The following is a 27,665-nucleotide window of genomic DNA, read 5'->3' as shown; positions in this document are numbered from 1 at the left end:
TTTACCACCCAGCGAGAGAGCTGGCCACCTGAATCGGTGTCATTGCGGGGACACTCTCGGGCTCTCTCTTGAGACTTGGAATTCATCTCGTTTCGGCAGTAGCCCACAGAGCTTTATTGTAGACATGAGTAAGCTGGGGACCGTAATACCGCCTTTAAATTATTATCGATGCTTTATCATTAAGGCCCCACCTATTCAAATAACAAAGTGCAAGATCCTCTATGTTTCCTTAAAAGCTAGTGTTGCTGTTCTGTTCTGTAGTTTTAACATTTATGAAGTCCTTTTAACGTTTTGTTAGTGGCTCCATTTTATTGTCTCAGGTGATTTTTTTTCATCAGAAAGTAATTTGTATCGGTGAGACTCTTTCCGAACAGACGCCTCACGCGAGCTCGCTTAAGCGTAAGAGAGAAGGTACTGGTTCTCATTCTCAGTAAGTCCATGGATGGAGCCGAGTCACAGGCAGCTGGAGCCAGGGCTAGGCAAGGTCACGTCTGTGACTCTCCATGGCTCGTCCCTCTTGGTCTCCGGGTGGTCTTATTCTCGGGCTGACCTTGGCGGGTGAGGAGGTCAGCGGTAGCTTCCTACTCACATCACCTTGGCCTAGCAACCCTGTGAGTCAGTCAGTCTCCTGGAAGAGTCTGTCCCGCCAATCTTGAGTTTCCTCTGAAGCAACGCCTTTGGCCAGGGACACGCGGTACTCAGGCGGTCAGCCTGTGTCGCATATTCTTTCCCAGGGTCGGGGGCAGGGACAGCCCCGCTCCACAAAGCAGCTATAGCAGTGGAGACGTTTCCTCAAAGGGGGGCAGAAGAGTGTTCTTAGCAGAAACAGCTCTACCGTCACACTTGTACCGTTCGTTCCTAGATTTTCAAGAGCAACTCACAGTTACATGAATCTTCTATAAAAAGATGTATTCTTGTAGACCCAATGACTCATCAGATAATTCACATCGTATTTCCCTCTTTAGCCTTATCCTTTCATTGTGGGCAAAAAGGACAAAGCCGTTAAAGAAAACAAAATGCATTTTTTCCAGAAAAGGAATAATTGTCTCTACTTCACCTTCAGATACTGCCTTAGCCTCTCTCTCTGCAGCTAGTCGATGAACTCACACAGGTTTGCAGTTGTCATTTGATTTAACAGTGTCCAGCTCTCTGTGAGAAACCCGTTCAAGCAGAGACTAACATTTTATTTCTGTTCCAGCTGTGCCTGCCTCAGTGTCTGCTTGAGGGGAGGTATTCGGGGACAGAGTGCACAGCGGATCGGCGAGCTGGAGACCACCAAGGCTTTGAAGAGATAGGTGGTTCAGGTTACACAGCCCGTGTGGAAGTTGGCATTTGCACTCTGTTATCTTCCTGTCCCTAATTTGGGGTTTTAGAAATGGTTTCTTTCTCTTCCTTGGCTCTCTGGCTGCCTGCGTCTGGCCCGCAGCTTCCAGTCTCTCGCTGCGCTCAACGGCCAAACCAGTAGCCATGGCATTTGGTCCCACAGTGGGGACGGGCAGACAATCTCAGAGATTCTGGGCAGTGTGGTTTTCCAGACTTTGTGGGAATGGAGTCACCTCTGGTGCCATCTTTAGGAACTTGTTGTGCGGCAAAAGTCAGGCTGAGGTGAGCTGTGGTTTCATGTACTGCTCATGGAGCCCCCAGCAAGATGGCGGGTGAGGACAGTGTCCTCACACGCTCATTAGCTCCTCTTCTGAGCTACTCTTCTCTTTACCCTCTTCGTCGTATGGCCCCAGTTGCTGTCTCACAAAGGCGACCAGCTTTTCCTCTCCCTGTCACGTATCTGTGGTGCTCCTCCCAGACCTCTTTGTAACACCAGATGTTGGGCTGGAATCAATTAAGAACAAAGGCAGAAACTTCCAGATTAATTTGAAAACTTGCCCTTGTGGTTTTTTTTTTTCTTTTTAAGTTTATTTATTTATTTATGTATTTTGAGAAAGAGAGAGTGTGCATGCCAGCGGATAAGGAAGGAGCAGAGAGAGAGAGAGACAAGGGGAGAGAGAATCCCAAGCGGGCCCCATGCTGTCAGTGCAGAGGCTCTAACCCCTGAACCGCAAGATCATGACCTGAGCGGAAGTCAAGAGTCGGATGCTTAACGGACTGAGCCACCCAGGCGCCCCTGCCCTTACGGTTTTAAAAAATACAAATCAGGGGTGCCTGGGAGGCTCGGTCGGTGAAGCGGCTGACTTCAGCTCAGGTCATGATCTCACAGTTTGTGGGTTCCAGCCCTGAGTCGGGCTCTGTGCTGACAGTTCAGAGCCTGGAGCCTGCTTTGGATTCTGTCTCTGTCTCTCTCTCTCTCAAAAATAAACATTAAAAAAATTAAAAAAATACAAATCACTATTCACTGAGAAATAGGACAGCAGATCTCTCTTCCACTTGAACAAATATCAGGCTGGCGACTTTGTATCCTGAAAGGTGGCTGTGTTCGTCAGGGTTAAATCAGAGAGAGAGCCAGTAGAAGAAATGCCTCAGGACTTACTCGAGGCACCGGCTTATGTAGTTGTGGAGGCTGGCGAGGCAGGGCTGAGACCCTTGAGGCAGGCTGTCAGGAAGGGTAGGCTGGAACTCTTGGGCATGGACTGAAGCTGCCGTCCACAAGTAGAAATTCTTCCCCCTCAGGGAAGCCTCACCTCACCTGTTGTTTCAATTGATTGAATGAAGTCCACCCAGATTATCCAGGATATGTCTGCAGTTCAAATGATTATGGACTTTAATCATACCTACAAAATACCTTCACCGTGTTTGGTTAAATAATAGCGTAGTAGCCTAGGCAAGCTGACCCATAAAAGTGACCATCGGCGTGGCCGTTGGGAGTTCTAGGAGGTTCGGTGTGGCCCCATGGAACTGCTTTAGTCTCTTGGGATACTTCATTGACTAAAACGGTTTCTGCTCCTATGGCATTTATGTTCTAATGGAAGAGGACAGAAAATAAGATAAACAAAATACGTAATTTTTTCGCGGTGACAAGTAGTGAGGAGAATAATAAAGCAGAGGAAGGGGATGGACGGCGATGAGTATGTACATGTGGAATTGGTTACGTAATCTGTGAGGCCCAGGGCAAAGTGAAAATGCAGCGTCCTATATTCAAAAAGTAGAGAAAAGTGCCGCTAAAGGCACTGAAACATAAAACTTTTTACCTTTCTTCGTGAATCTGTCTCTGGCACAGTCATGGTGTTTTCTTCTGTTTGATTGGTGGGTTGCTTGTGTTGTTTAATGCTGTTCTAACTAAAAAGAGATTCAACATTGAGATTATTAACACGAATCTACCACTCATCATTATATTGTGCAATGCCCACTTTAAATACAAGGATAGGAGCAGAAGCGTTGAAATGATACGAAGTTTGCACTTCCTGGTTCATATGTGCATCTGAATTTTGTTCTCACCGGAACAGTGGAAATATGCTACAAAACTAACTCACCTGTATTTATTTATTTATTTATTTATTTATTTATTTATTTATTGAGAGTGCCTACCCACGAGTGGGGGATGGGAGGAGGGGGAGAGAGACAGAGAGAGACAGAGAGAGAGAGAGAGAGAGAGAGAGAGAGAGAGAGAATCCCAAGCAGGCTCCATGCGCATTGCAGAGCCCAGCATGGGGCTCAATCCCACGACCCTGGGATCGTGACCTGAGCTGAAATCAAGAGTCAGACCCTCAACTGACTGAGCCACCCACTGCCCCTGTTTCATTTCTTTTTATTAATTAATTAACTAGTTGTTTGTTTTGAGAGAGAGAGAGAGAAAGTGCGCACACACGAGCGAGGGAGGGGCAGAGAGAGAAAGAATCTCAAGCAGGTGCTGTGCTGTCAGTGCAGAGCCTGACGTGGAGCTCTCGCCCACAAACCGCGAGAGCACGACCTGAGCTGAAATCGAGAGTTGGTTGCTTACCCGACTGAACCACCCAGGTGCCCCTGTTCCATTTCTAAAAATGCACATTCTCCTGACACTTTACCTTTAGCTTGCAGATTAGTGAGGAGGGACCGAAGGGAGGAGGAGCTGTGGCTGTCCTCCCTGTCCCTTTCCTCCTCTGTTGTCATTTTCAGTGTCATCTTCAGTTGTCTGTTACAGGAAAGTCCTACATATAGAAGGGATATGCTAGAGTTCCTTGATCATTCATGTTTGTTAAAATACAACTGACTTCTGCATTTGAAGCAAGTTCTCCCTCCAAAGCATGGCCTCCTGGGGCTGCCAGTGCACTGCTTATGGAGCCATGGACTTAATATGCTTGCCTGGTACTCGCTTGGCATCTTCTTGAATTCCTAGGCATCAGGGATGATGCACCTATTGTATGTATCTCCTCTACTCACGCATGTACTCTACTGTTTCATTGGACTCAGCTTACAAAACACAGGCTCAAAGATAAATTTATGAAGGATTTCAAGACCATGACATTCACCCAAGAGCATTAAACCAAGCATGGTGTTCTCCTAAGCATGGGGATCCTGTTGTGATGGTGCAGGTTGCAGGCCCACGAAGCCATCTGTGTGTGTGTGTGGGGGGGGGCACACGCACCTGCTATTTTAGATAATATTGATAAAGAAGGCCTGTCTCATAAGGTGACATTTGATCAAGGTCCTCAAGAAGATACAGAAGCAAGGGATTCAGATCCTAGAGCAGGGGGAGCATGTTCAGACATCCCAAGGCACGCGTGTCTTCGCCTTATCCTCAGAAGAATAAAGACGCCACTGTGGTTGGATCCAAGTGAGAGGGAGGGTGAGGAGCGGGAGGTGAGGTTAGAGAGACAGAGGTCCCTGAATTGTGCGTGGGTTTCAAGGCCAAGGCAAGGACTTGGAATATTTTTGTGAGAAGGGAAGGCTTGAGATAGTCCTACCAGAGGGGTGACAAGCTGTGATCTGAGCTGAGAAGGCTCAGATCCCCCTGCCGGCTGTGCTGTGGTAATACCCTGCACTGGGTCAAGGTTGGGAGTGGTAGGGCCAGATGCTATGGTAGACCAAACAAAGATGGGGCTTGGACTGGGTGTATACATAGCGGTTATTAAATGTAGCTGGATTCTGGTTATATTTCAAAACGGGTGCCAATAGGAACTGCATACAGAGGAGATATTTACTAGACTCAGGAAGAGAAATGGTCTATTGAAAAGCGGTGCCTTTCCTGAAGTTCTACAGCCAGCGCATGGCAGAACGGGGGAAGGCAGAGAGCAGGATTCTTGTGTTCTTTTCATTGGTCCTTCTCCTTTTTCATTAGCTCTAGACTGTCCCCCAAAATAGCGCTGAACACCTTCTTTTCTGAACATCTTCACTTCTCTGGCTGAAATCAACATGCCTTAAATCTCTAGGAGTCTCTCTCTACATATCACCTTGGAAGAACTTCCCAGAGCAAGGTGTTGGTGATTCTACCGCTGCCCCGTGTTCCCGTGGTCTCTGTGTGGGGGGGGTTGGCTGTCTCCCACGATGTCAACTTAGGGGCATCCTGACAGTTTTCCCCCTTCATGTGACTGAGTGTCTCTTGACCTTCCTTAGTAAAACAGAGTTAATAAAAAAGATTTTGCTACTGGGTCTGATGTATCGGTGCACCACATACTGCTCCAAAAAATTCCACTAGAGTTGGCTTCTTTATTTATTTGTTTGCTTGTCCCTTTTGCTCGTCAGCACTTTCAGACCATGCTGAAGTCTAAATTGAATGTCCTGACACTGAAGAAGGACCCCCTCCCAGCAGTCATCTTCCACGAGCCTGAGGCCATTGAGCTGTGCACCACTACACCCCTGATGAAGACCAGGACTCACAGTGGCTGCAAGGTATGTGGCATGTGGCCCGCAGCCAGCGGGAGAGACAGAAGGATGTGTAGCCTTAAGACACTTGTTTACCAGTGGTAACTATTCATTTATTTACTTATGTGTATTTCTCATGAGACAGAGAGAGTGAGTGGGGGAAGGGCAGAGAGTGAAGGAGCGAAAGAGAATCCGAACACAGAGCTCAAACCCACAAACCATGAGCTCGTGACCTGAGCTGAAATCAAGCGTCGGAAGCTTAACCCACTGAGCCACCCAGGCGCCCCTCCCCCACGGTCACTTTTTAAAGGAATGAAAAGGTAGAACAGCTAATAAAAGCTCACTGAGTGATGGTTGTATGAATCTGTCTCTTGCTCTATTTTTAGCGATCTGGCTCTCTTCCTTGTTTTCAGGTACGCATGAAAGACATAAGTTTTAGTATGTACGAGTAGAATAGTATTCTGCCCACATTTGTTGTACCATCTGAACCCATGTACACAGGAAAAGTTCTGTCCTTCTTGATCCTTCCTTCCCTTGTATTTGCACTCTGAATAAACCACATCTTGAAGAATAAAAAACAGATTTCTCAACAGTATCGTTCTCCTTTGGGAGAAAAAATTTTGCATTTTTGCTTGGCTTGGGCACTCTGAATTTATACTAATATTCATGTCTCAGAATCCATTAAAAAACATTTTTCATTTATGTAAACGATACTGCTGACATTATAAAAAAAAAACCCTAGAAATGAAATGTATAATTTTGGTAAGTTTTTGGGTTCTTTCTCACTTGATATTCTTTTGTGCATGAATTGATGAATATAGCAATCAGTTCAGAGGTAACAAAGAAAATATGTTCGTGCACATTGCGTCATCAGCAATTTGTTTGGAGGAGTAAAAATTAAATAAGGGGTAGAACTTTGTTTTGAGTAGTGAAAAGAAAATAAAACAAGAATGCGCGTTTGCATGTGGGTTTCTTTTGTAACCTTACAGACACACTCCTTTCCTTATTGCGTTTCCAGGTTAGGGAAGTCAAGATCCATCTATCTTTCTTGCCAGAATATTCCATCCCCTCCCCAGGTCTTGCATAGCTGTGGTCAGATTGGAGGCTACAGAAATCTTGAGTGATGGCTGTGTACACAAAACCCCACACATGGTCATTTATTTCACAAATATCCATTGGGGGCTTACCCTCGGCCCAGCACTGGGGTCAGTGGAGCACTCCCGCCAGCATCTTTGTGGCGTTTAACTGCCAGTTGGGGAGGAGGGAAGAGAAAATACAGGTAGGTGAGCACTGGCGGTTGAGACAGCCAGTCTAAAAGAACTTGCGGAAGAATCTTTCAGGCCGAAGGGACGGGGAGCACGGATTCTCATAGGTGGCCATGGTGTTGGCGTCCTTTGTAACGGAAAAGAACGGGCAGCGGGACCGGGGAGTTGTGAAAGTTGTGTTGTGCGGTGTGGTGTCATCAAGGCAAGGAGTTTAGACTCTGTTCTAATTATTGTGCGGGTCCGTTAGAGAGATTTAGGCCAGCGGGTTAGAGGACTCTGTTAAAAAAAAAAAAGTGATTTTATTATTTATTTATTTTTTATTAAAAAAATTTTTAAACGTGTTTATTTTCGAGACAGAGAGAGAGAGAGAGAGAAAGAGATCTGAGAGAGAGTGTGTGAGTGAGTCGGGGAGGGGCAGAGAGAGGGAGACAGAGGATGCAAAGCAGGCTCTCGTGCTGTGGGTGCAGAGCCCAATGTGGGGTTTGAACGCATGAACTGTGAGACGGTGCCCTGAGCCAAAATCAGGAGTCAGCCGCTTAATCGACTGCGCCACCCAGGTGCCCCCCAAAAGTGGTTGTAAATGGTAACTTTGCTGAGGTGAACTTTCAGCTTCCAAAGAGCAGTTGCCAGAGGCCGTGCTTCGACAGGAGTCCGTGGGTCTGTGGAACTGGTCTTAGGTCCCCGTGTATGCAGCGCTTTGGGTAAATGGATGATACAAAGGCATTAGGAAAGTACTCGCTAAATTTGAAAGTGATATGAGATCAAATTGTGTTATACATCCTTTAGAGGGCTCCCAGAGTCCTTTTGAATTCTGTTCCTGTTGGGGAAAAGGGTCCCTCAGAAGCAAGATGAAGTCAGTAAGGACAAGTGAAAGGAGGGGAGGTGCCTTTGGTAAAGTCTGCAGAGTATGTTTAAATGGGGGGGGGGATGCAGTTATAGAGTGAAAGGCCTAGCAATCCAATCAAGATATGAAAGAGGTGTGTGTGTGTGTGTGTGTGTGAGAGAGAGAGATTTTCTAGACAGATATATATTTGCTAGGAGAATAAAAACTATCATTTTCCTGAAAGGGAGCATAGGGTTCGAGATGCATGGAGTAATTTTTTTTTTCCGTGTATTGCCTTAGGTCTGTGTTCGCTTATTTTACTTCTAAAAGGATGTTGGAAAAAAATAGAAGGAATTCAGAAGAACACACCCGAGAGAATGAGGTGGCCTTGGCATCAGTCAGTGGGGCTGGGTAGACAAAGGGAGATCATTCGTGATTTCACCTGGACACTGGGGAGACCTTGGCCTCCAAGGTGAAAAACACAGACCACCGGGCTGTAGAAAGTTTCTGAACTCTCCATCCCTAGAAATCTTGAAGATGAGATTCCGGGTGCAGATAATCATAATCTGGGCCAGCTCTAGCTTTAGGATTCTATTTGAAGGAAGACCCCCCCCCCCATGTGTCATTGTTCAAATTGTGTTCTACAAAGGCACTTTATACATTTACATCTTAACTTGAACACACTGGGGTTGACAGTTCTTTAATCGGCAATAATAATATCCTGTTTGTGTTCCGAGTCATATTCTTTTGTTCAAAGACAATGACAAAGTTACACTTTTGAGCTTTGAAATTTCTGTTTAGAATGCCCCAACCTCCCCCCACCCCCGCCCCTGCCCCCGCCCCCAGGCATCCACAGGAACAAAATGCAGTGTTTCCTCTTGGATTCTGACGAGTAACTTAGCTCACAAAATGCCAGCTGCAGAAGGAGCTCTCTCTCTCTCTCTCTCTCTCTCAGGCTCACGCCTGCCACGAATAATGAGCACAATGTCGTTCAGGCCCAGCTGCAGGGCCGGCGGACGGGAGCCTCCATATTCACACAGTGCTAGTTCTTTGGGCTTAAACAGCTCTTAAGTTGTGCTTGCATAACGGTGGATTTGGGGAGGGAGAGAGCCAGGAGGAAGCAAAGGCCAAGGGGCTGAAAATGGATGATGGTTTAGCACCATCGAGGCACTGGCCCACTCAGACTCCCCCTTTCCCTCTGATCTGTATTCTCCGTGGGTCCTGATGGGATTGCCCTGCCAGGCTATTCATGTTGTGGGCAGCTGGGTCTTTGTGTGTTTTCCTCTACGGCTGCCTTTTTTTTTTTTTTTTTTTGTTGGAGTGGAGTTATTTAACTGCACACCCCCCCTGCGTACCATTAGGACTGGCCTGCCCTTACTCTTGCTGGGGCTTTTCAGAGTATCAGCTGCTGTGTCTGATTCCGCAGCAGCAGCAGCAATGGTCTGTCGTACCTGGCTTCTCCGGCCTCGCGCAACAGAATCCTAGCTGGCTCTCTGACTTGTTAGCAAACGTTTATTTGATTAATCGTCCTTGAAAAACCTACTGTACTGTGGACGTGGAATTGTGGAGAAAGGCGTCCAAGTGGGCAAGTGTGGGTAATGTAGTTTGTAGCCAAGTAGAAGGAAGAGACGAGTGCCTGAAATCAGTGAATCCCAGTGCTGCTGAAACTCGTGTATCAGAAACCCCTAGACGGCAGGTGTCTGGACCTTCTTTCCAGAGATTTTGATGCAGGTGCTCAGCTAAGCAGGCAAAAAAGAAACCTGCACTTAAAAATAGACTGTGACTGTGCAGGGGTGCCCGGTCGGCTCAGTGGGTTAAGCGTCTGAGTCTTGGTTTCAAGTCAGGTCACGATCTCATGGGTTTGTGGGTTTGAGCCCCGAGTCGGGCTGCGTGCTGACAGCGTGGAGCCTGCTTGGGATTCGCCGTCTCCCTCTGTCTCCACCCTTCCCCCACTTGTGCTGTCTCTCTCAAGATAAATAGTAAACTTAAAAAATTTGAAAACAAAGAGACCGTGCAGGTTACAAGGCTGTGGTGCCCGGGAGAAGCGTGGGGCTTGAGGACCTGATGTGTGAGGGGAGCCACGCGAGTGACAGAAGTGGAGTCACACCCGGGGAGGGGGAGGTGAGGTGGGATATGGAGGACGGAGCTAGCTGGCCATTGTGTGGTCGGAATGGGGTTGCCACAGCTGGCCAGGGGGCCGGCGTACAAGAAAGAACTGGGCTGCAGATGTGTGCCTGAAGGACAGCGCCTGTGTCTGTGGCCTCGTCCTACAGGGGGCGCTGTTCTGTTTCGGATTGACTCCCTTCTGGGCCTACTTGGCGGAGTTCTCAAAGTCTTTAGGAAATGAGATAATGACGGTGATGATCATAATTAGTAAGAAAATACTAATTATACAGAAATAATGCGAATAAAGAGCTGAAGTTTATTAACACATTGAGCACTCTCCTATGCACTTTTCATGATATAAACTACCCATTTGGTCCTCGCGATGACCCAGTGGTTTAAGTGCCATCTGTGGCCCCATTTCACAGGTGAGCTAGTTGAGGCATAGAGAAGTTCTTTCCTATACCAGAGCATCCAGGGAGTAACTGGCAAAGCCTGCATTTGAACTTCATCCGTCTGGCTCCACAGCCTGTGCACCTCCCCTCTAGATTCCACTCCCTCGCAATGACCGTTGAGTGGCTCCCGTGTCTGTCCTAAGGTAGCTCTTTTGGCCAGTTGTGTCATGTGATTTTAGAAGGTCATTTTGCTTCTGTAAGCCTCACTTACCGTATCTTTGATAGACCAGAACCAAGGTCAGTGTATTTCAGGCATTCTCTTATCTAAAGGTCCAAGACTCAAATTGACCGTGTGTGTAAGTGGAGTAGAATTTTGTCTTTGCTCACAAAACCCAGAAAGCGTGGGGAACGTGTACTGAAAGTACCATATAATTTACCCCTGCTTTCCTTTCAGGTCCTCAAATTTGGTTTTCCAAGAGAGACAGAGGGAGAGAGAGAGAAAGAGAGAGACTATGATGAAAGTCACATCCCTTATAAAACACATATATGAAATAAAACACTAAATGCCCATCGAGTTCCTGGATGCCCATGTGAACACTGAACTACAAACCCCTTCCACAGAAATAGTCCCCAGCTTTACGGTGTTTATAGTTCGAAAGCAAAATAGTACCCATGCCGAAACAAATATGCTGAGCCATAATTGGGGCTCTCGCACATCTGATAACATTTATCTTTTATTTAAAACCTTCTATAAGGTTTGGGAAGGGTGGTTGATTTGAGTGTTGGGACTCCGGTAAGTTGAAGAAGGAACGTAGCATGGGAAACATGTACCTGGGGAGGACAAGAGGGGAAAGAGGCAGGAAGGAAAGGCGGGAAAATCCGCAGCGACAGCTCTCTTGTTTGGATCTGAGCCAGCCTGCCTTTGTTCTGGTTTGCCTGGCTGTCTTTCCTCTGCACCCGCTCGGTACAGCTGGGTGGAGCCAGGGTCCTGAGATAGAGCTCCAGGAGGGATGTTCCTCTGGTCCACCAGACAGGCTTTGGGAGGTGGTGGTGAATTGGGCTAATCGAGCTCAAGATATTTCTTCCCACTCCCCCCTCCCCCACCTTGTTCTTTCATTGCTCATGCCAAGAGTCCCCTTGTCTGCATTCTGCAGCTTGGTAGGCATACAGCTGCCTCTGTGCCCTCACGGTCACTAAAGCCTCACCCCCACCTCCCGGCGCCTCACCTGGGCCTGCTCTCCCACAGAACGCTCTAGCTCCCAAATCTCATCTCCTCCAGAGTGAGGCACCTGGCTAAGCATCCTGTGAAGCCCCATCTAAGACCCTCACTGTCCTGTTCCCATGGGTGAGGGCAGAAGCCATCCAACAATGTCATTCCCCAGAAGGAGCTCGGGATTCACATACCATATTACTTTTTATGCGACCCTTTTTGAGGCTCGTGCATTTAAGAGTAACAGTAATAGTCACCTAGCCCTCAAGAAGGATGTGGTTGCTTTCCAGTTGCATGGGACGGTGAAGAGAAGTTTCTGAGCTGAAGGCTTTGTAGGCACTCCTCAAATCCTACCGCTTTGCATACGCATGAGGTGGCCAGTCTCAGAAAAGACTGATTTCCAGCAATCCTACTCATGAGAAGAGCTCCTGATTTGAATGTAAATCTGTTTAAAAATTAGCCTCACCTGTATCGTATGTATTTTTCTGCTTCTTTGATCAGTTATGTATTTAATTAAAAAGAAGCATTAAATAGGACTAGTCACGTTTTCTCATTTTTTTTTTCATGTTAGCCAAAGACCCATGATTTTATTCATCCATAGGAGGGAGAAACACTGATTATACCGTGTCATCAGCCTCACCGAATGCATTCTGCAGGCTTTTTTGGTGTAGGCGACTTGGGGCATTGCACGAGTCCCATTCTGCAAACTGTGCAGATGTTCTTGCAAAATACATTTCTGATTTCGCTATCAATACGGAATACAAGTAAAAGAAAGAATAGTAACATATGAAGTAAGACTCAGGCAGGTAGTCTTTATTGGTTATTTAAGTCTCTTGGTGTAAGCCAAGATGTGAACCTCTAGATTCAGAGTGAATGGTATCTAATTCCAATCTATTTTCTCTTTATTCTTTCCCAAACTTTCCTGTAGACAAATGAAAGCATATTTACTCTAGCTTGTCTCCCCAAATGTGGAAAGGTAAACGTTGATATGAGCTAACATCTGTTGTTTAAGAGACTAGCTTTTATTTTTCTGCAATTTTGACTGTGTTGACCTCTACATCTTCTGACCTTCTCTTTCTCTCCTTCCCTTGTTCCCTCCCTCCCTTCCTTCCAAATTTTCTTCATTCATTTCTTTCTCCACCTATAAGAATATATTGTGGCACTCTCAGAATTTTCAGATGTCAATAGGGACACAAAGATAAACAGTGGTTTGGGGTACTTTGGGTTGAAATAACAGAAAACCTAACTGGAATTGACTTACATCATTGAAATTTATTTGCTTTGGAATCTGCAAATTCCAACAGGAGGGAAGAGGGAAGGAGATACTAGAGAGGCAACAGAAGTGTCCGCTGTGGGAAATCAAATAGCTATGTCCTGGTTAAGGAGATTATAGGGAACGCCTTACACGGCTTTCTGGCCAAGCAGAAAACAGCTGACCCAGTATCTGGTTAATGTGCATTTAGGGGTTGGGTCGACTGCAATTGGTGAGAGGCTGATCCCACAGTCCACGGTAAAAAAGGCTCTTTTTTTTAAAAAAAGGCTGCATGACCCGAGGGCAGACAAAATACATTCTGTAGGAAGAGCAATGGCTGTGAAAGAAAATGCAGAGTGTCCTCAGGTTACAGGGCAAGGAGTTCCTTTCCTTCCTTATTACAGCATCCCCTTGAATGTATATGGGGATGTTCTTGCCCAGACAAGATGAGCCTCAGTTTGACACTAGGCTACTCCCCAGGGCCCCTGTGCAGGCAGTCATGAATGACCATCAGCTAGCATGTGGTTTGGCCTTCTGCACTGAGGGGCTTTTTTGTCTTACTGGTCGGAGGGGGGGGGGGATGGTGGCGGTGTTCTTGTTCAGTGGAGAAATGTTGAGGCTGCCCCCCTCCTTCTGGCTTTCATTCTAGGTTTCTAATTTGGCAACCCATTATTCAAGGTAGAGAAAGAGAAGCAAGTTTTCAGAAGTCGTGAGTTCAAGCTTGTGAAATTCAAAATATCTGTGAGGCCACCCCTGGGCGACACCCAAAGGGCACCTCGTTACATGGAGTTGGAATTTCATTGATGTCTGGTCCCTCAAGGAAAATGGGGCCATGGGAAGAGAAAGGAGCGAGACAGGCACACCCACTCACATGCTTACACATGTAGCCATGTGTCCGCTCTAATATTTGAGGACCAGAGACAGCAAGAAGAATCACTGGAAAAGGAACATTATGAAAACCAGAGGAAGTTCCTGCCCACCAGGCGTGGAAACTGTCCTCAGTCTTACTCCTCTCATTTAATCCTACACACAAGTGCCTACTCTGTTGACCACCCTGTTCCGGTCTCACAAGTGTCGAGGGGAGAAAATGGATATAACTCTGGGGACAGCTGAAGCTCCCGCGTATTGTTTTAGGATTGGTCTCTGTGTTATATTTGAAATGCGCACTACTTACGCTATACCTGTGGTACCTGGCGGGGAAGGATGTTTTGTTTGTAGTTGTCAACTTTTTGGCTGTGAGTCTCGACTTACGACTTGGAATTCTGTACTTTGGTCTTCCCACTGACAGCTGTGGTGGCTTCAGCAAATTTCTTCACCCTTCATGAGCTCACTTTTGTTTTCTGGTGATTAAAATCTTTTCATATTGGGGATAGCGTCACTTCCTCTGATAAAAGCATCTAGGGCGTAGATTCTCATCCTGCGGGTTGAGTAGGATTGTAGACTTCTTTATGGGGCTACTCTTTCCCCCGGTGGGTACAGTACTGCTGTTCGCCCCTGGGCATCTTTGACACCTTGAAACTATTTCCTGGTGCCCCACACGGTGAGGACTGTGGCTGAAAAATGACCATTTTACTCCAGGGAACCCAATTTGGCATTAAAGCTTTACCTTTGGGCCAGTGTCAAAGACTGTATCTTCCTGTATCTCCAAATGTCACTGCCTACTTTACTTCTTGCCTTTAAAAACTCTTGGGAGAGCAGCAAAGATTCATTAGTGAAAAATGGGAAAACAATGGAAGCGTCTGAAAGAGATGTTTTAATATTTTTGCTTCACAACGCTATGGAGAATACGCAGTCATTAAAAATTCTGTTGTAGAAATTATGCTGATGTGGAAAATGATCATAATGTGTTAAGTAAATTAAATAGCTGGTTGCAAAATGTTAATAGGATTTTATTTTTGTAAAATAAAATAAAAGTAAAATAATTATCTGCAAACATTCCTAATAGAGGGCTTCTACTTAAATATGAACAGAAGTGATCCCTGGATAGTAGGATTATGGGTAAAACTTTCGATTTTCTTTTTCTTTTTTTTTTTTGCGTTTTGCAACTTTCTAACTTTCCAACAAATGTTACATTTGTAATTAGTTGTTAAAAATAACTTTTAAGGAGAAATGTTTCTTTGGGTGAAAGTTTGCAGGGAGAGCTACATGGAAGAAACTCCATTCTAAATGGAGCATTTTGGAAAACAGCTTCTTCTAAGTCACCCCAACTTAGACGTTTGTGTCTTCTTTTTGACCAAATCGGAATTTCTGTAGCTTCTGGGAAGGTGACATTTTCCCGCCTAACCTGTGACTTGTCCAGCGTCAGACTTATCTGGTGTGTTCAGCACAATGATTGTCAGCCGACTCAGATGCTTTCGCATGGATGATGTGCTGGTTTCCTGAGGCTGCTTAGCGACGACCTTGGTGCTTAAAATAACGAGAAATTTATTTTCTCGCAGATTTGGGGGCCAGAAGTCCAAAATTGGTATCAGTGGGCAGAAATCAAGGTGTCAAGGAGCTTCCTCTGGAGACTGGAGAAGAAAACTGGTTCCTTCCCTCTTCCAGTTTTGGGTGGCTGCAGGCATTTCTTGGCCTGTGGCCAGACCACGCCATTTTCTGCCTACGTGGCCACACTTGCTGCCTCCTCCTCTGTCTATATCCAACCTCCTTTGGCCTTTCTTTTGTAAGGACACTTGTGGTTGGATCTGGTACCCACCTGATAGTCCAGGATAATCTCCTTAGCTCAAGACTTTTAGCTTAATCAAGTCAGCAAAGACCCTTTTCCCTTCTAAGGTAACGTGTCAGGTTCCAGGGAATAGGACCAAATATTTTTTGAGTGGTCTTACTCAGCCTGCTGTAGCTTGTTTCTTTGTAAATGAGGAATTCTAGAAATGTAAAAATTTCTAAGCAAAAAGAAATATAATGCCTCTAGTTAATCAGTTGTTTAGGTTATCTTATTTCTTGTGCCCAAGTAAATACTCTCAATGGAATTCAGAAAATTACTTTAAAGAAATAGAAAAATGAGGGGGATCAGTCTGCAGAAGTGTCTTGCCCCTATTTTGAGCCAAATTTCTTTATCTTGTTTACTTCATCAAAATTTTTGAAACGGAAGAGAGAGCTTCAAATTTTGAATGGAATCATGAGTTTCTTATACAAAGTCCTGACCATTTGTAGTTTGTAGGTCCAGGGTACTGGGAATATTAGACTATTTGTAAGAAAGATCCACAGTTCTACCACAGGGAATGTGACTAATGTTTCACACCCCTCCCCCCTTTTCTCAGTAAAGCTTTAAGGATAATTTTGAAAATGATGCGGAAATATCCTGAGCATAATGTGTGTGTCGGAGGGAAGTATCTTGTTATGAAGTTATTTTCCCCTCGTGAATTCCTGTTTAGATAGCTTGTCTTTGAAACAATTTGTCGGTTTAGTCCTGAAAATTTAATCATTATCTGAATTTAGGAGGATTTGTTATTTATGTGGAGGAGATGTTAATTATTTTACATGTTTTCCTGGATTAATTCTGTGGATAAAATACAGTTTCTCTGTGGTCGACTTCATTTGTCAGGCAACCTATAGAAACGCCATGCAGAAAACCAATATACTTTATTAATATATAATATACTTTATTATATATATTATATATTATATATAATAATATATAATATACTTTATTATTAAAGTATATTAATAATTATTAATAATTATTAATTAATAATATACTTTATGGTTTTCCAGCAGAGACTGTACAACTTGTTCAAGAAGGTTACAGGGTCAAGATAGCTTTAAGCTAAAATCTGGTTGATGCAAATATGATGCTTACACGTAAGAAGTTCATGCTTAAAAGACATTTCCAAGTATGTATACATGTATTTTTTTCTACTTATTTTTTGTTATGTCATTTTTTTTCAGTGTTTTATTTCCTTTTCACACTAGAGGAACTCACGTGTTACAGCGTCAGTCCCTCTGCTCCTAAAAGGCTGGTTTCATTCATTGTTTGTGAAATGGAAATGTGCATTAAATAAGGAAGCGTTCGTATAGACTGGATATAATCTCATATCAACCTAGCCTTTCTTTGCGAGTGATTTTTTTTTCTTGCCTGAAGCTTTAAAATTGTATCAAAGCAATCCCTGTAGAGCTAAAAATAACCCATCAAATAGTAATGAAAAATGAAACCTAAGATGTTCACCCGTCCCCTTTGTCCCTCTCATGCCCCAGTCCTGCTCCACCTGTAATGATTTTAGCAGTTTCTTTTTGTGTTTACCTTCATAGTTCAGACACTATACTTTCACCATTTTCAGTAATATCTTTTGGCTAGTTGAGTAGATACAGATTGAGATCTGGAAGAGCTCTACCCACTTGCCTTCTTCCATTTTCCTAACATAGTTACTTCTGAAATTTTAGTTAATATCTGTGATGAACGAAGAGTCGGTCAAGGCACCATGATTTTATTGCATTTCTTGCTCCTTATGTTTTGATAATTAAAAAAATTTGTAATGTTTATTCACTTTTGAGAGAGAGAGAGAGAGAGAGCGAGAGAGCATGAGCAAGGGAGGGTCAGAGAGAGAGGGAGACACAGACACAGAATCCGAAGCAGGCTCCAGGCTCTGAGCTGTCAGCACAGAGCCTGACACGGGGCTCGAACTCCTGGACCGCGAGATCATGACCTGAGCTGAAGTTGGACACTTAACCCGCTGAGCCACCCAGGCACCCCTGGAGAAGACATGGATATTTAAGGTCAACTCGTCACCTTTATCCTCTCAACTGTTCAGCCCCCTCTAAACTGCTAATTTTGGCTGTTTGAACTTTTCTTGTTTTATATCTTTATCTAACATGGAAACAGTGACCCTTAACTAACTTTCAAGTTTAAAGAAATATTTATAAAGTACTTTGAGCTTCTCACAAGAGCAGAGCTATAGGAATAAGTTACAGTCGGGGCGCCTGGGTGGCTCAGTCGGTTAAGCGGCCAACTTCGGCTCAGGTCATGATCTCGTGGTCCGTGAGTTTGAGCCCCGCGTCGGGCTCTGTGCTGACAGCTCAGAACCTGGAGCCTGTTTCGGATTCTGTGTCTCCCTCTCTCTCTGCCCCTCCCCCGTTCATGCTCTGTCTCTCTCTCAAAAATAAATAAACGTTAAAAAAAATAAAAAAAAAAAAGAAATAAGTTACAGTTGTGATTCAAATATAGCTTCCCCTTCGTTTGAGTGGAAGGGTCAATAAACTATAGACAACATGGTAGCAAAGGAGGTATTGATGTGAATGTGGTAATAAGTAACCCAGATCATAAAAAGATCAGAAACTGCTCTCTTAAATATGTACAGTTATTTCTTCTTATATCTGTGAGTATTTCAACTCCCGACTACCTAGCAAGTTAATGATAAAAACCACTGTGACAACAGGTGCAGATGTGTTCCTTGGTGTGCTGGCTGTTCATTTCTTTGTTTTTACTGAAAATATTATACATTCATTTCTTGGCAAGAGAAATGATGTCAGGGCTTCTGTGCACACTGAGATCTCTAAATGAGACATTAGTCAGATTGACGTTTATGAGTCACCAGGCATCTTCATAGACCAAATCCAGGAATTAGAAAATAATTTGCTCAGGAAATAATGGGGATAAATGAAGTTTATCATCCTGGGAAACAGCAAAGCTACCTGTGAGCTAAAGATCCTACTGAAATTAGTTTTTTCCCCACATTGATGGATTGATGAATTCTCTTTAAAACTTGGTTTTTTGATGCTTATGAGCAGTGCTGGAATTCTCGCATGTCACTACCTGGCTGGACCATAAGATTTGTTAGGGCAGGAAAAGCATTGTCCATTATCACAAAGGCATTGCGACTGTTAGTCTCGTCATGGGATGGTATAGAACATGTGTTTACTTTTTTGCTTGGTCAGCCCACCAGTTAATGAGGAGCCCATCTTGCTTGTGTATAAAAACCTCTCTCCTCTGTCCCTTCCTTCTCATGCTGATTCCAGAAGTTTCCTAAAGAGCTTTTACTCCTTGTCCCTTCCTTGCAGCCCCATCTCCCAAGGCTCTTGGCCCTTCAGGAGGATTTGGCTTGGGGGCAGGGAGCTGTAGGGGGCTTCAGGACCCTGCATATAAACCTTCTATAAGACTGTCTTTATGACAAAAATCGACTCTTTTCTATAGCAAAAATCCAGTGTATTCATATTTCTTATGCCAACAGAATCTTCATTTCATTTCTCCTTAGTGAGAGTCACGTCTCCAAAAAGAGAGAGCAGGGAGGGAGATAACTCATTCTGCCATATGTATGCCCAAGTCACTGAGAAAAGGAGTCAAAGGAAGGGAATTTCGAGACTGAGACCATAACAACAAAGACAAGATTCGTTTATTCATTCACGGTCACTAAAGTCCGTTGCTAGGTACTTTACGCATTTTTCTTTTAAAAATGAAACGTGTCCATTTGAATGAAATGAACATTCACTAATGATCACTGTAAATTTATGAATATATAGGTTAAATCTATGTACTGGTTACTCCACACATTAGATATATTTTAAAAAAGATTTTGAATGGAAATTTTAGAAGAATGGGTTAAATCTGAAATACGTGATGTATGTCTATCTTAATTGGGATGATTACCGTTAGTTAGGCAAGGCTGTTTTTTAGTAATAGTGGGTGTAAAACCAAATTTCAGATGGCTTTGATGATGTCAGGATTTTTGGCTGCTCTTATTAGACCAAGTGAAATCATCCATTTCACCCCAGAATAAGATAGAAAAGATCACTTGCCAAGAGGAAGGAAGGGAGGAGGGGAGGGTACTGGCTATCCCATTTTCTTGTTTGCTTATTTGTGCATTCTTTTGATTACCTTAAATCTGCCATTTATTTGTGGGAATCTCAGCTGGGTTTTGTTAAAACCAGATCATATGATCCATCAATCCACCGAGATGGGCAAGTGTGATATATAATGACCTGAGCAATCACATGAGATGCCCACATCAGCTCCTTTTTACCATAGAATTCTCATCCGTAGGAGACGTTGAGCTCCACATCCGACATGTGGACCAGCTGGTGCTGGTGGTAGTCTACATATTAATGCTGCATTTATTTCTTATTTTTGAAGACAAAAATAGCTGTAAATAGAAGTTCTGAGCTATTGTATCTTCAACCTGGGGCATTCTATTGTGTACCTGCTGGCACGGACATAGCTGACTTTGGAGACAGAGGACCTTGTCTACTGAGCTGCAGACACTGAGGCTGCTTCCTGGCTTTGTGGAAGAAAATGCCAAGATCGTTCACTGACATCTGATATTGTTCTAGATGGAGAAAGCGATAAGCTGGTGTCAGATATTTAGGTCCAGACCACATTCCTCTCTTGGATTCTATGTGGTAGGTAAGGAAGCCTAGACCTGTCCGACTGAGTGATGCTCTTAACAAATGGATGGAAAAGCAGAATTACCATTTATCTGCTTTATCTGTGGACCAGTCTTCCTTCCTGTATCCTGGGAGAGGTAAGGAAAGAATTCATAATCGCTTGCATGGGTGTTAAAGACATCAAAATGGGATGCAGCCCATCTAACTTTGGCCAGACTCTGAGATTCGGTGACAGCCAGCAGCCAGTTATTATAGCAGAGATGGTTCCTTAGCTGGGGCAAACTCCACATCTATAGGTCAAGGTTTCTTTGTGGCAAGTAGAGGAGACTTTCTCAGTGTTGAGGGTTTTTAGAAGTAGGAGTTTCTTCTTCTGTGTTTGGTTTCTTGTTCGGTACTTCGTGGCACAGCTGCCTGCAAGAGAAAGACCCTCAGATCAACACTATCTGAAATATGGAAAATTCCAGATTCTATGAAAAGAATGAAATGTATTTCATTCTATTTGCGGGATAAATAGTTCTTTACCTAGCTCATTAATCTTTAGTGATTTGTCTCCAGCCTCCAGCGTTTGACTCGTTACCTGATGATTATGCCATCACTGTGAAGAAGGTGGCATTTGGGACACTGTATCCTTTTCTTCCTTCTTTTAAGTGTGACTGAAGATAGGCTGAGTGTCTTGACAATGATGTTGAAGCAAGATTAAGAAGGCGTGTATTCTGGGGCACCTGGATGGCTTCAGTCGGTTGTGCATCCGACTCTTGGTTTCGGCTCAGGTCATGATGATCTGACAGTTTGTGAGATCGAGCCCCGCATTGGGCTCTGCCCTGATGGCATAGAGCCTGCTTGGGCTTTTCTCCCTCCCTCTCTCTCTCCCCTTGCACCTTTTCTCTCTCTCGAAATAAACAAACATGGAGCCTGCTTGGGCTTCTCTCCCTCCCTCTCTCTCTACCTCTCGCACTTTTTCTCTCTCTCAAAATAAACAAACACGGAAAAAAAGAATGCATGTATTCCAAGGGAGGGAAACTGTATTTTTCCTTCCCCCTTCTTTTCCTTGCCCTTCTCCTTCTCTTTTCTCTCAGTGTTACTCTTTCCTTCTATCCTTTTCCTCTCTAACCCCTTTCCCATTATCCCCGCTTACCCCTTTTCTCCCCACTTTCTGCTTCTGTTCCTACCGCTAAACACAGGTTCTCTGCTTAGATAAGATCGAGTCACCTGCACACGCCCCACGGATCGCTTTGGCCCAGGCAGGAGCACACTAGCCTGGGTGTGTTTCCTGTGACAAGCTGCCCAGAACCACCGGGGAGATCAGACATGCTGTGACTGTGGACGGGAGAAATGGACACTGCAGAATATCTATCGCAAATAGTTCCCATCTATTTCCAAGAAGGACATCAACTTGTATGGTCATCCACAGTGAGGTGATGATGTAGAACACCGTAGGCCACAGAGTGTCCTGTTTCCGCTCTAGTTTTGGTTCAGTGATCATCCAACAGTCAAATGGGTATTGTATTGTATTGTATCGTTTTGTGTTTACTTTGAGAGAGAGAGATAGAGAGGGCACAAGAGCATGAGCAAGGGAGAGGAGCAGCGGAGGAGGAGAGAGAGAGAGTACCCCAAGCAGGTTCCATGCCATGTGGAGCCCGACACAGGGCTCATTCCCATGAACTGTGAGATCGTGACCTGAGCCAAAATCAAGAGTTGGCTGATTGACTGACTGAGCCACCCAGGGGCCCCTCAAATGGGTATTGTAAGGAATGTGGAAAGGACACGCAGGGGAACCCTGCAAGAGGCCCTTGGAACCCATTCTAAGATTGGGGATTTCAGTCCAGTTTTGGTGATGGACAGATAGGGGAGAAACACTGTATGAGAAATCCCTAGAAACTCGTGACAGCACAGATGAACCCGGAGGACATTATGCTAAGTGAAGCAAGCCAGTCACAAAAAGACAAATATCGTATGAGCTCACCTGTGGAATCTAAACTAGTCAAACTCGTTGAAACAGAGCGTCAAATGGTGGCCACCAGCGGCTGGGGGTGGGCGGTGAAAATGGGGAGATGTGGGTCAAAGAATACAAAGTTTCAGTTGCTCAGAATGAGTAAGTCTTGGGGAGCTAACGTACAGCATGGTGATTATAGCTAACAATGTTATATACTTGAAATTTGCTCAGAGGGTAGATCTTAAGTGTTCTCACCACACACACAGGAGACAACATATGTGAAGTGATGCCTATGTTAATTCGCATCACTGTGGTGTGCATTTTATAATGCGTGGGTACATGAAAGCATCAGGTTTTACACCTTAAATATATACAAGTTTTATTTGTCAATTATACTTCAATAAAGCTAGAAATAGTTTAGTAACTTTTTTTTTAAGCGTGGTGGTGTTTTAGAAGACAGCTTGCGTATCAGTTGTGCTAGGCTTTGCACCTGCTGATGAGACCATCACTGTTCCCTCCCTCCTTCCAAGGCTCCAGAAAAAGAGGGCAGAGACTTGTTTCAGCTCTGATTTGACCATGGAGGCAACAGACCATTTGCTGCCGGTTTTCCTCTAGGGTCCTGAGAACCTGTCTGCCTTGCTCCAGGCACACGGTTTCCCAGTTCTAGCCGAGGTCCAGTGCTTTCTGTGGAGAATCATGTTAGGGAGATCCATGCCCCTTTGTTTGCATTTGGCCCTCTAGACATCTGCACAAAGGAAAAGCTTTGTCTGCTCTAGAATGAGAATAACAGGTGCATTTACCCGTGTTCCAGCAAAGTCTCCCCCTTGCTTTATTCTAGTCTCTCAAAGAGAAAAATGGGGAGCCCATCCAGTCAGCGCCGCTTGTAATGGCCTTGATGTGCCTCTATTTATAAGTTAGCTCAGCAAAGTGCTTCATTTACAGGAGGCATAACTCAGTGCTGGTTTATGGAGCTTCAATTACCTGCATAATTGAAGCAGATGCATTTTGACAGAAGTCCACCTATTCCATTCATTCCTGCCTAGAAATGTCTGCTTGTCCTCTTGGTTGCTTACTTTATTTTTGTCTTTCGTCACTCGAAGACTGATGTAACTTACAGTGTATTGAGTTCAAGCCTTTGTTCAGTTCTCTGCCTTCAGCCAGGAATGATTGTATTTAAACCATTAACATCTACTTGGAAACCTCAGACTGAATTTAGTGTCCTTGATTTAATACAGTCCTCTGGTAAGAGATGAATGTCATCTTTACTGTTGGAAATTAACTTAAATGTATTTTATGGTGTAGAATGATAAAAGAATAAATGGTGATGCTTTGTATTTCTGCACTCAAGGCCCCCAGTTCTTTTCATTAAAGCACATATGTTACAGGCTACTTACCGATATGAATACGCATAGCGTATTTGACCGAAATCTTTCTTTTCTGTCTGCTCTTTTGTTCCTGGGCTTCTGCAAACGTATAAAATAGAGCAGCTATTTATGAGGAATCAGAAAGGGCATTGCCTTGTGCAGTTTATTTTACTTGAAACTGATGACATATGCAAAAGTTCCTGATTAAAGAAAAAAAGATCATGAACTTAATATATTAAAGCTCTTAAGTGTAAAAAAATCCATCATCTTCCCTTTGTCTTTTCCCCTCACTGTTATGAGCAAAGTAAAGCTTAGTAGGACGAAATACCTTGCCTTGAGGGAGTTGAATTTTTCTGCGGCATAGGCTTTAGTATGGCTCATTGCTACAAGAGAAACATAAACGTATGTGATACATTCTGAAATAGGATATATGAACATGCTCCTTAATGTTTTCTATCACTGCTGCTCTCCACTACTGCAGGGGATAGTTTTTGGTTAAGATAGGGCAGAGAATTTTGAGGGAATATTTGTCTGAACTTTCTCAGGGGGTCAAACAGTGCTTATAATTTCTGTAGTCAATTTCCATCAATTATGAAGTTCAGGATAGCTGGCCAATAGATTTAAATCAAAGAGAGAAAGTGCCGATCCTTAATTGATTTTTTAATGGAAAGTAAGTAACCCATTATCCTTCATTCACATAAAGAGGCAGAAGAAGCTATTTTTGTATGTAGGAAATTTGTTTGGGAGAATTAATATATGGCTAAGTCCAAGAGCAAGGAATGTTAAATTTCTGAAATGATTCTCTTTATTAACCAGTGAAATATCAGAAAACTCTTTTATACTAGTTATCTGTCGCTGTATAAAAATTACCTCACAACCAAAGCAACCGGCATTTATTATCTCACAGTTTTTGTGGTGTAGCAATCTAAGTGCAGCTTAACTGGCCGCCTCTCGGCTTCAGGGTCTCTCCTGTGGTTGCCGCCAGGCTGTTGGCTGGGGCTGCAGCCTCATCCGAAGGCTCAGCTGAGAGAAGTTCCATGTGTAAGCTCACTCAGGCGGTGGTGGCGGCAGGATTCAGTTCCTTGCAGGTGCTTGGAACGAGTTGCTTTGCTGTCTGCCAATGATCTCCTCAATTTTTTTTTTTTAATTTTTAAAAAATGTTTATTTATTTTTGAGAGAGAGAGTGAAACAGAACATGAGCAGGGAAGGGCCAGAGAGAGAGAGGGAGACACAGAATCAGAAGCAGGCTCCAGGCTCTGAGCGGTCAGTACAGAGCCCGACGCGGGGCTCGAACCCACGAACTGTGAAATCATGACCTGAGCCGGAGTCGGATGCCCAACTGAATGAGCCACCCAGGCACCCCAAGATCTCCTCAATTCTTTGCCACAAAAGCCTCTTCGTGGAACAGCTCACTTCTATCAGGACAAGCAAACGAGAGAGCAAGACATGATAAGCAAGATGGGAGACAGAGTCTTTTTGTAACTTAAACTCGGAAGTGGCACCTTAGAAGCCAGTTGAAAGGTCCCGCACACACTCAAGGGCAGAGGATTATATAAGGGCATGAATACTAGGAGGCGAGCATTGCCGGGGACCATCTGGGAAACCACCTACCACATCTGCTGACCACTTTTTCAGACCTCATTTCATTAATTAATCAACAAGCATAACTTGACCTTGTTGCTCACAGTCTGATAATCTGAGTTTTGCATTTCACGTGATTGTTCTTCACCGTCTTTAAAACATGACCATCTTGGCTTCGGGTCGTTTTTTGCCACTCTGAGTTTCCTTCTTGACTTGGGATGCTTTAGTGTTATTAAGCCTTTCTGTCTGTTTGCCATCTGGCCATGAACATCATGAGAAAATTATTTCTTTATTGTTGGGAAGAGATGTCAGCACTCCCATGTTCACTGAGGCATTATTCATAATAGGTAAGACATGGAAACAACACATGTGTCCATTAATAGGTGAATGGACAAGGAAAATTTGGTATGTATATTCATGGAATATTATTCGGCCATAAAGAGGGAGGAAGTCTTGCCATTTGTGACAACATGGATGCACCTTGAGGGCATTATGCAAATAAGTCATGCATAAAAAGACAAATACTTTATGATCCCATTTATATGTGGAATCTAAAAACAAAAATGGACTCATAGAAACAGAATGCAGATTGATCATTCTGTGGGGCTAGAGGGTGGAAGAAATGGGGAGGCATCACCAAAGGGTAAAAGAATTTAATTATAAGGTAAATAAGTTTCAGGGACCTAACGTATAGCACGGCGACTATAACTAACAATGGTGTATTGCAAGGGTGCCTGGGTGGCTCAGTCGGCTAAGCATCTGACTTCATCTCAGGTCATGATCTCGTTTTCCGTGAGTTCAAGCCCCGCGTCAGGCTCTGTGCTGACAGCTCAGAGCCTAGAGCCTGCTTCGGCTTCTGTGTCTCCGAAAGAGGGAGCTCTTTCTCTGCCCTGACCTCTGTCTCCCTTTCTCTCAAAAATAAACATGAAAAAAATTTAAAAAGGACAATACTGTATTCTTGAAAGTTCTTACGATAGTCGATCTTAAATGTTCTTACCATAACAACAAAAATGGTAATCATGTTAGGTGAAGGATGTGTTGACTAACCTTATTGTGATAGACGTTTACAGTTTATAGATGTACTTAAGTCATCACATGTATACCTTGAATTTACATAATGTTGTATGTCAACTATATACCTATAGGGCTGGAAAAAGAGAGAAAAAAGTGATTTTTGAAGCCTGTCGTATATACATAAAACTTTGTTTTTTTCATGATGTTCGCTCCCAACCCTAATGACCTAGCTAGTTAATTTGGTTGATTATGTCTTGTTTGGCAAAAGTGGGAGATTAAGATGTTCCTGTGCTCCTGGGCTGGTTGTAGATGAGGGATTTGGAGTCGTGTGCTGTGTTTTTATCCTGTTTCTTTTCCTGCTGAGCAAAAGTGCCTCCTTTGAGACAGAAAATTTCAATCAGGCAGCTGGTGCAGGGACTTTTCTTCTTTCCTAAATGACTATGTGGATGATCTGTGTCTAGTTAACTCACGAGGCAAATGTGCGTGTAAGGCCACGGTCAAGGATTTTATCCATCTAGTTAGCCTAGTTTTCTTTCCTGAGCACAGGCTTTTGGGTTCAGAAGCAAATTCTAATTCTGCCTTTCAGTAGCTGCCTGTCCTTGAGCAACTTACCCTTCTGAGTCTCTTTTACATCATCTACAAAATGGGACTAATGCTACTTTGTCAAGGTGGTCATGATAAGACAGTGATAGGTAGTGGGTGCTCTATAAGATAGCTGTCACTTCTCTAGCTTTATTTTTATTTACTTTTTAAATCCCCTGCACTAAACTCAAATGCTTTTCATTTTAGAAGAAATTCCTTTATAACTGGTTTCATTCATAACTTTTTAAAACCACATCCTAGAATTGACCATTTTAACCATTTCAAAGTGTATCATCCAGTGGCATTTAGCACATTTATAATGTTGTGCAACCATCACCGCTCTCTACTTCTAGAACATTTTCATTACTCCAAAAGGAAATCTCACACCAATTGAGAATTCGGTCTCCGTTTCCTATGCCCCCAGCCCCTGCAACCACTAATCTACTTACTGTCTCTGTGAATTTGCTTCTTATGGCTATTTATACAAATGGAATCATACAGTATGTGACCTTTCGTGTCTGGCTTCGTATACTTACCATAATATTTTCAAGGTTTCTCACGTATTTCATGTAGCGATTTCACCACCGTATGCTAGTCACAGGAAGAATTGATTGAGGAAAAGTAATTCCAAGTGTGTGCTCTCTGCATGGAGCACAGGAGTAGTATCATTTTTGTAGGAGGGTGAACCACACCAACCACCTGAAGACTGGATGAGAATGAAAGCGGGAAGGATGCCCGCTGAGTTCATTTCCAAATCAGCTTCTACTGCAACCGCTTCCCCTCTCTTAGACCTCCCCTCCATCCCTCTGTGGTTCCCCCTCTTGTGCCTACGCCACCCCCTCACCTTATCCCTTCTCATTTGTTACCTTCTCTCTCCCTTCCTTCCATTCTGTATTCCCCTTCCTCTGCCCTTTTTCCTTCTTCGTTTCATCATTCCTTCTTTTGCTCACTCTGAGCACAGGCAGAACTAAAATAGCTAAGTCCTCAAAATTTCGATTTGTAGGGATTCATCCCAAGTGAACATAGTCAACATAATTGACATTAACCTTTGGGATCACATAAAAAAGCCCAATAGAAGAGCTTGGTTAAAAAGAATGAT

The 27,665-nt window shown here is 43.9% G+C and overlaps 1 protein-coding gene across 3 annotated transcripts in view; it reads left to right on the top strand.

The window, feature by feature from the left end:
• PID1 (phosphotyrosine interaction domain containing 1) overlaps positions 1-27,665 on the top strand; it is a 229,208-nt gene that overhangs the window by 100,788 nt on the left and 100,755 nt on the right. For 2 of the 3 annotated variants that reach the window (XM_027048572.2, XM_053215904.1), the window contains exon 2: positions 5,611-5,757. The exons of the other annotated variant lie outside the window; for it this stretch is intronic. In XM_027048572.2, the coding sequence (XP_026904373.1) occupies positions 5,611-5,757 (147 nt within the window). The remainder of the gene's footprint in view (positions 1-5,610; positions 5,758-27,665) is intronic. 3 annotated transcript variants of the gene reach the window in all.

This window comes from Acinonyx jubatus, chromosome C1, assembly GCF_027475565.1.
Source record: "Acinonyx jubatus isolate Ajub_Pintada_27869175 chromosome C1, VMU_Ajub_asm_v1.0, whole genome shotgun sequence".
Classification (NCBI taxonomy): domain Eukaryota; kingdom Metazoa; phylum Chordata; class Mammalia; order Carnivora; family Felidae; genus Acinonyx; species Acinonyx jubatus.
This window is presented reverse-complemented; position numbering and strand designations above follow the sequence as displayed.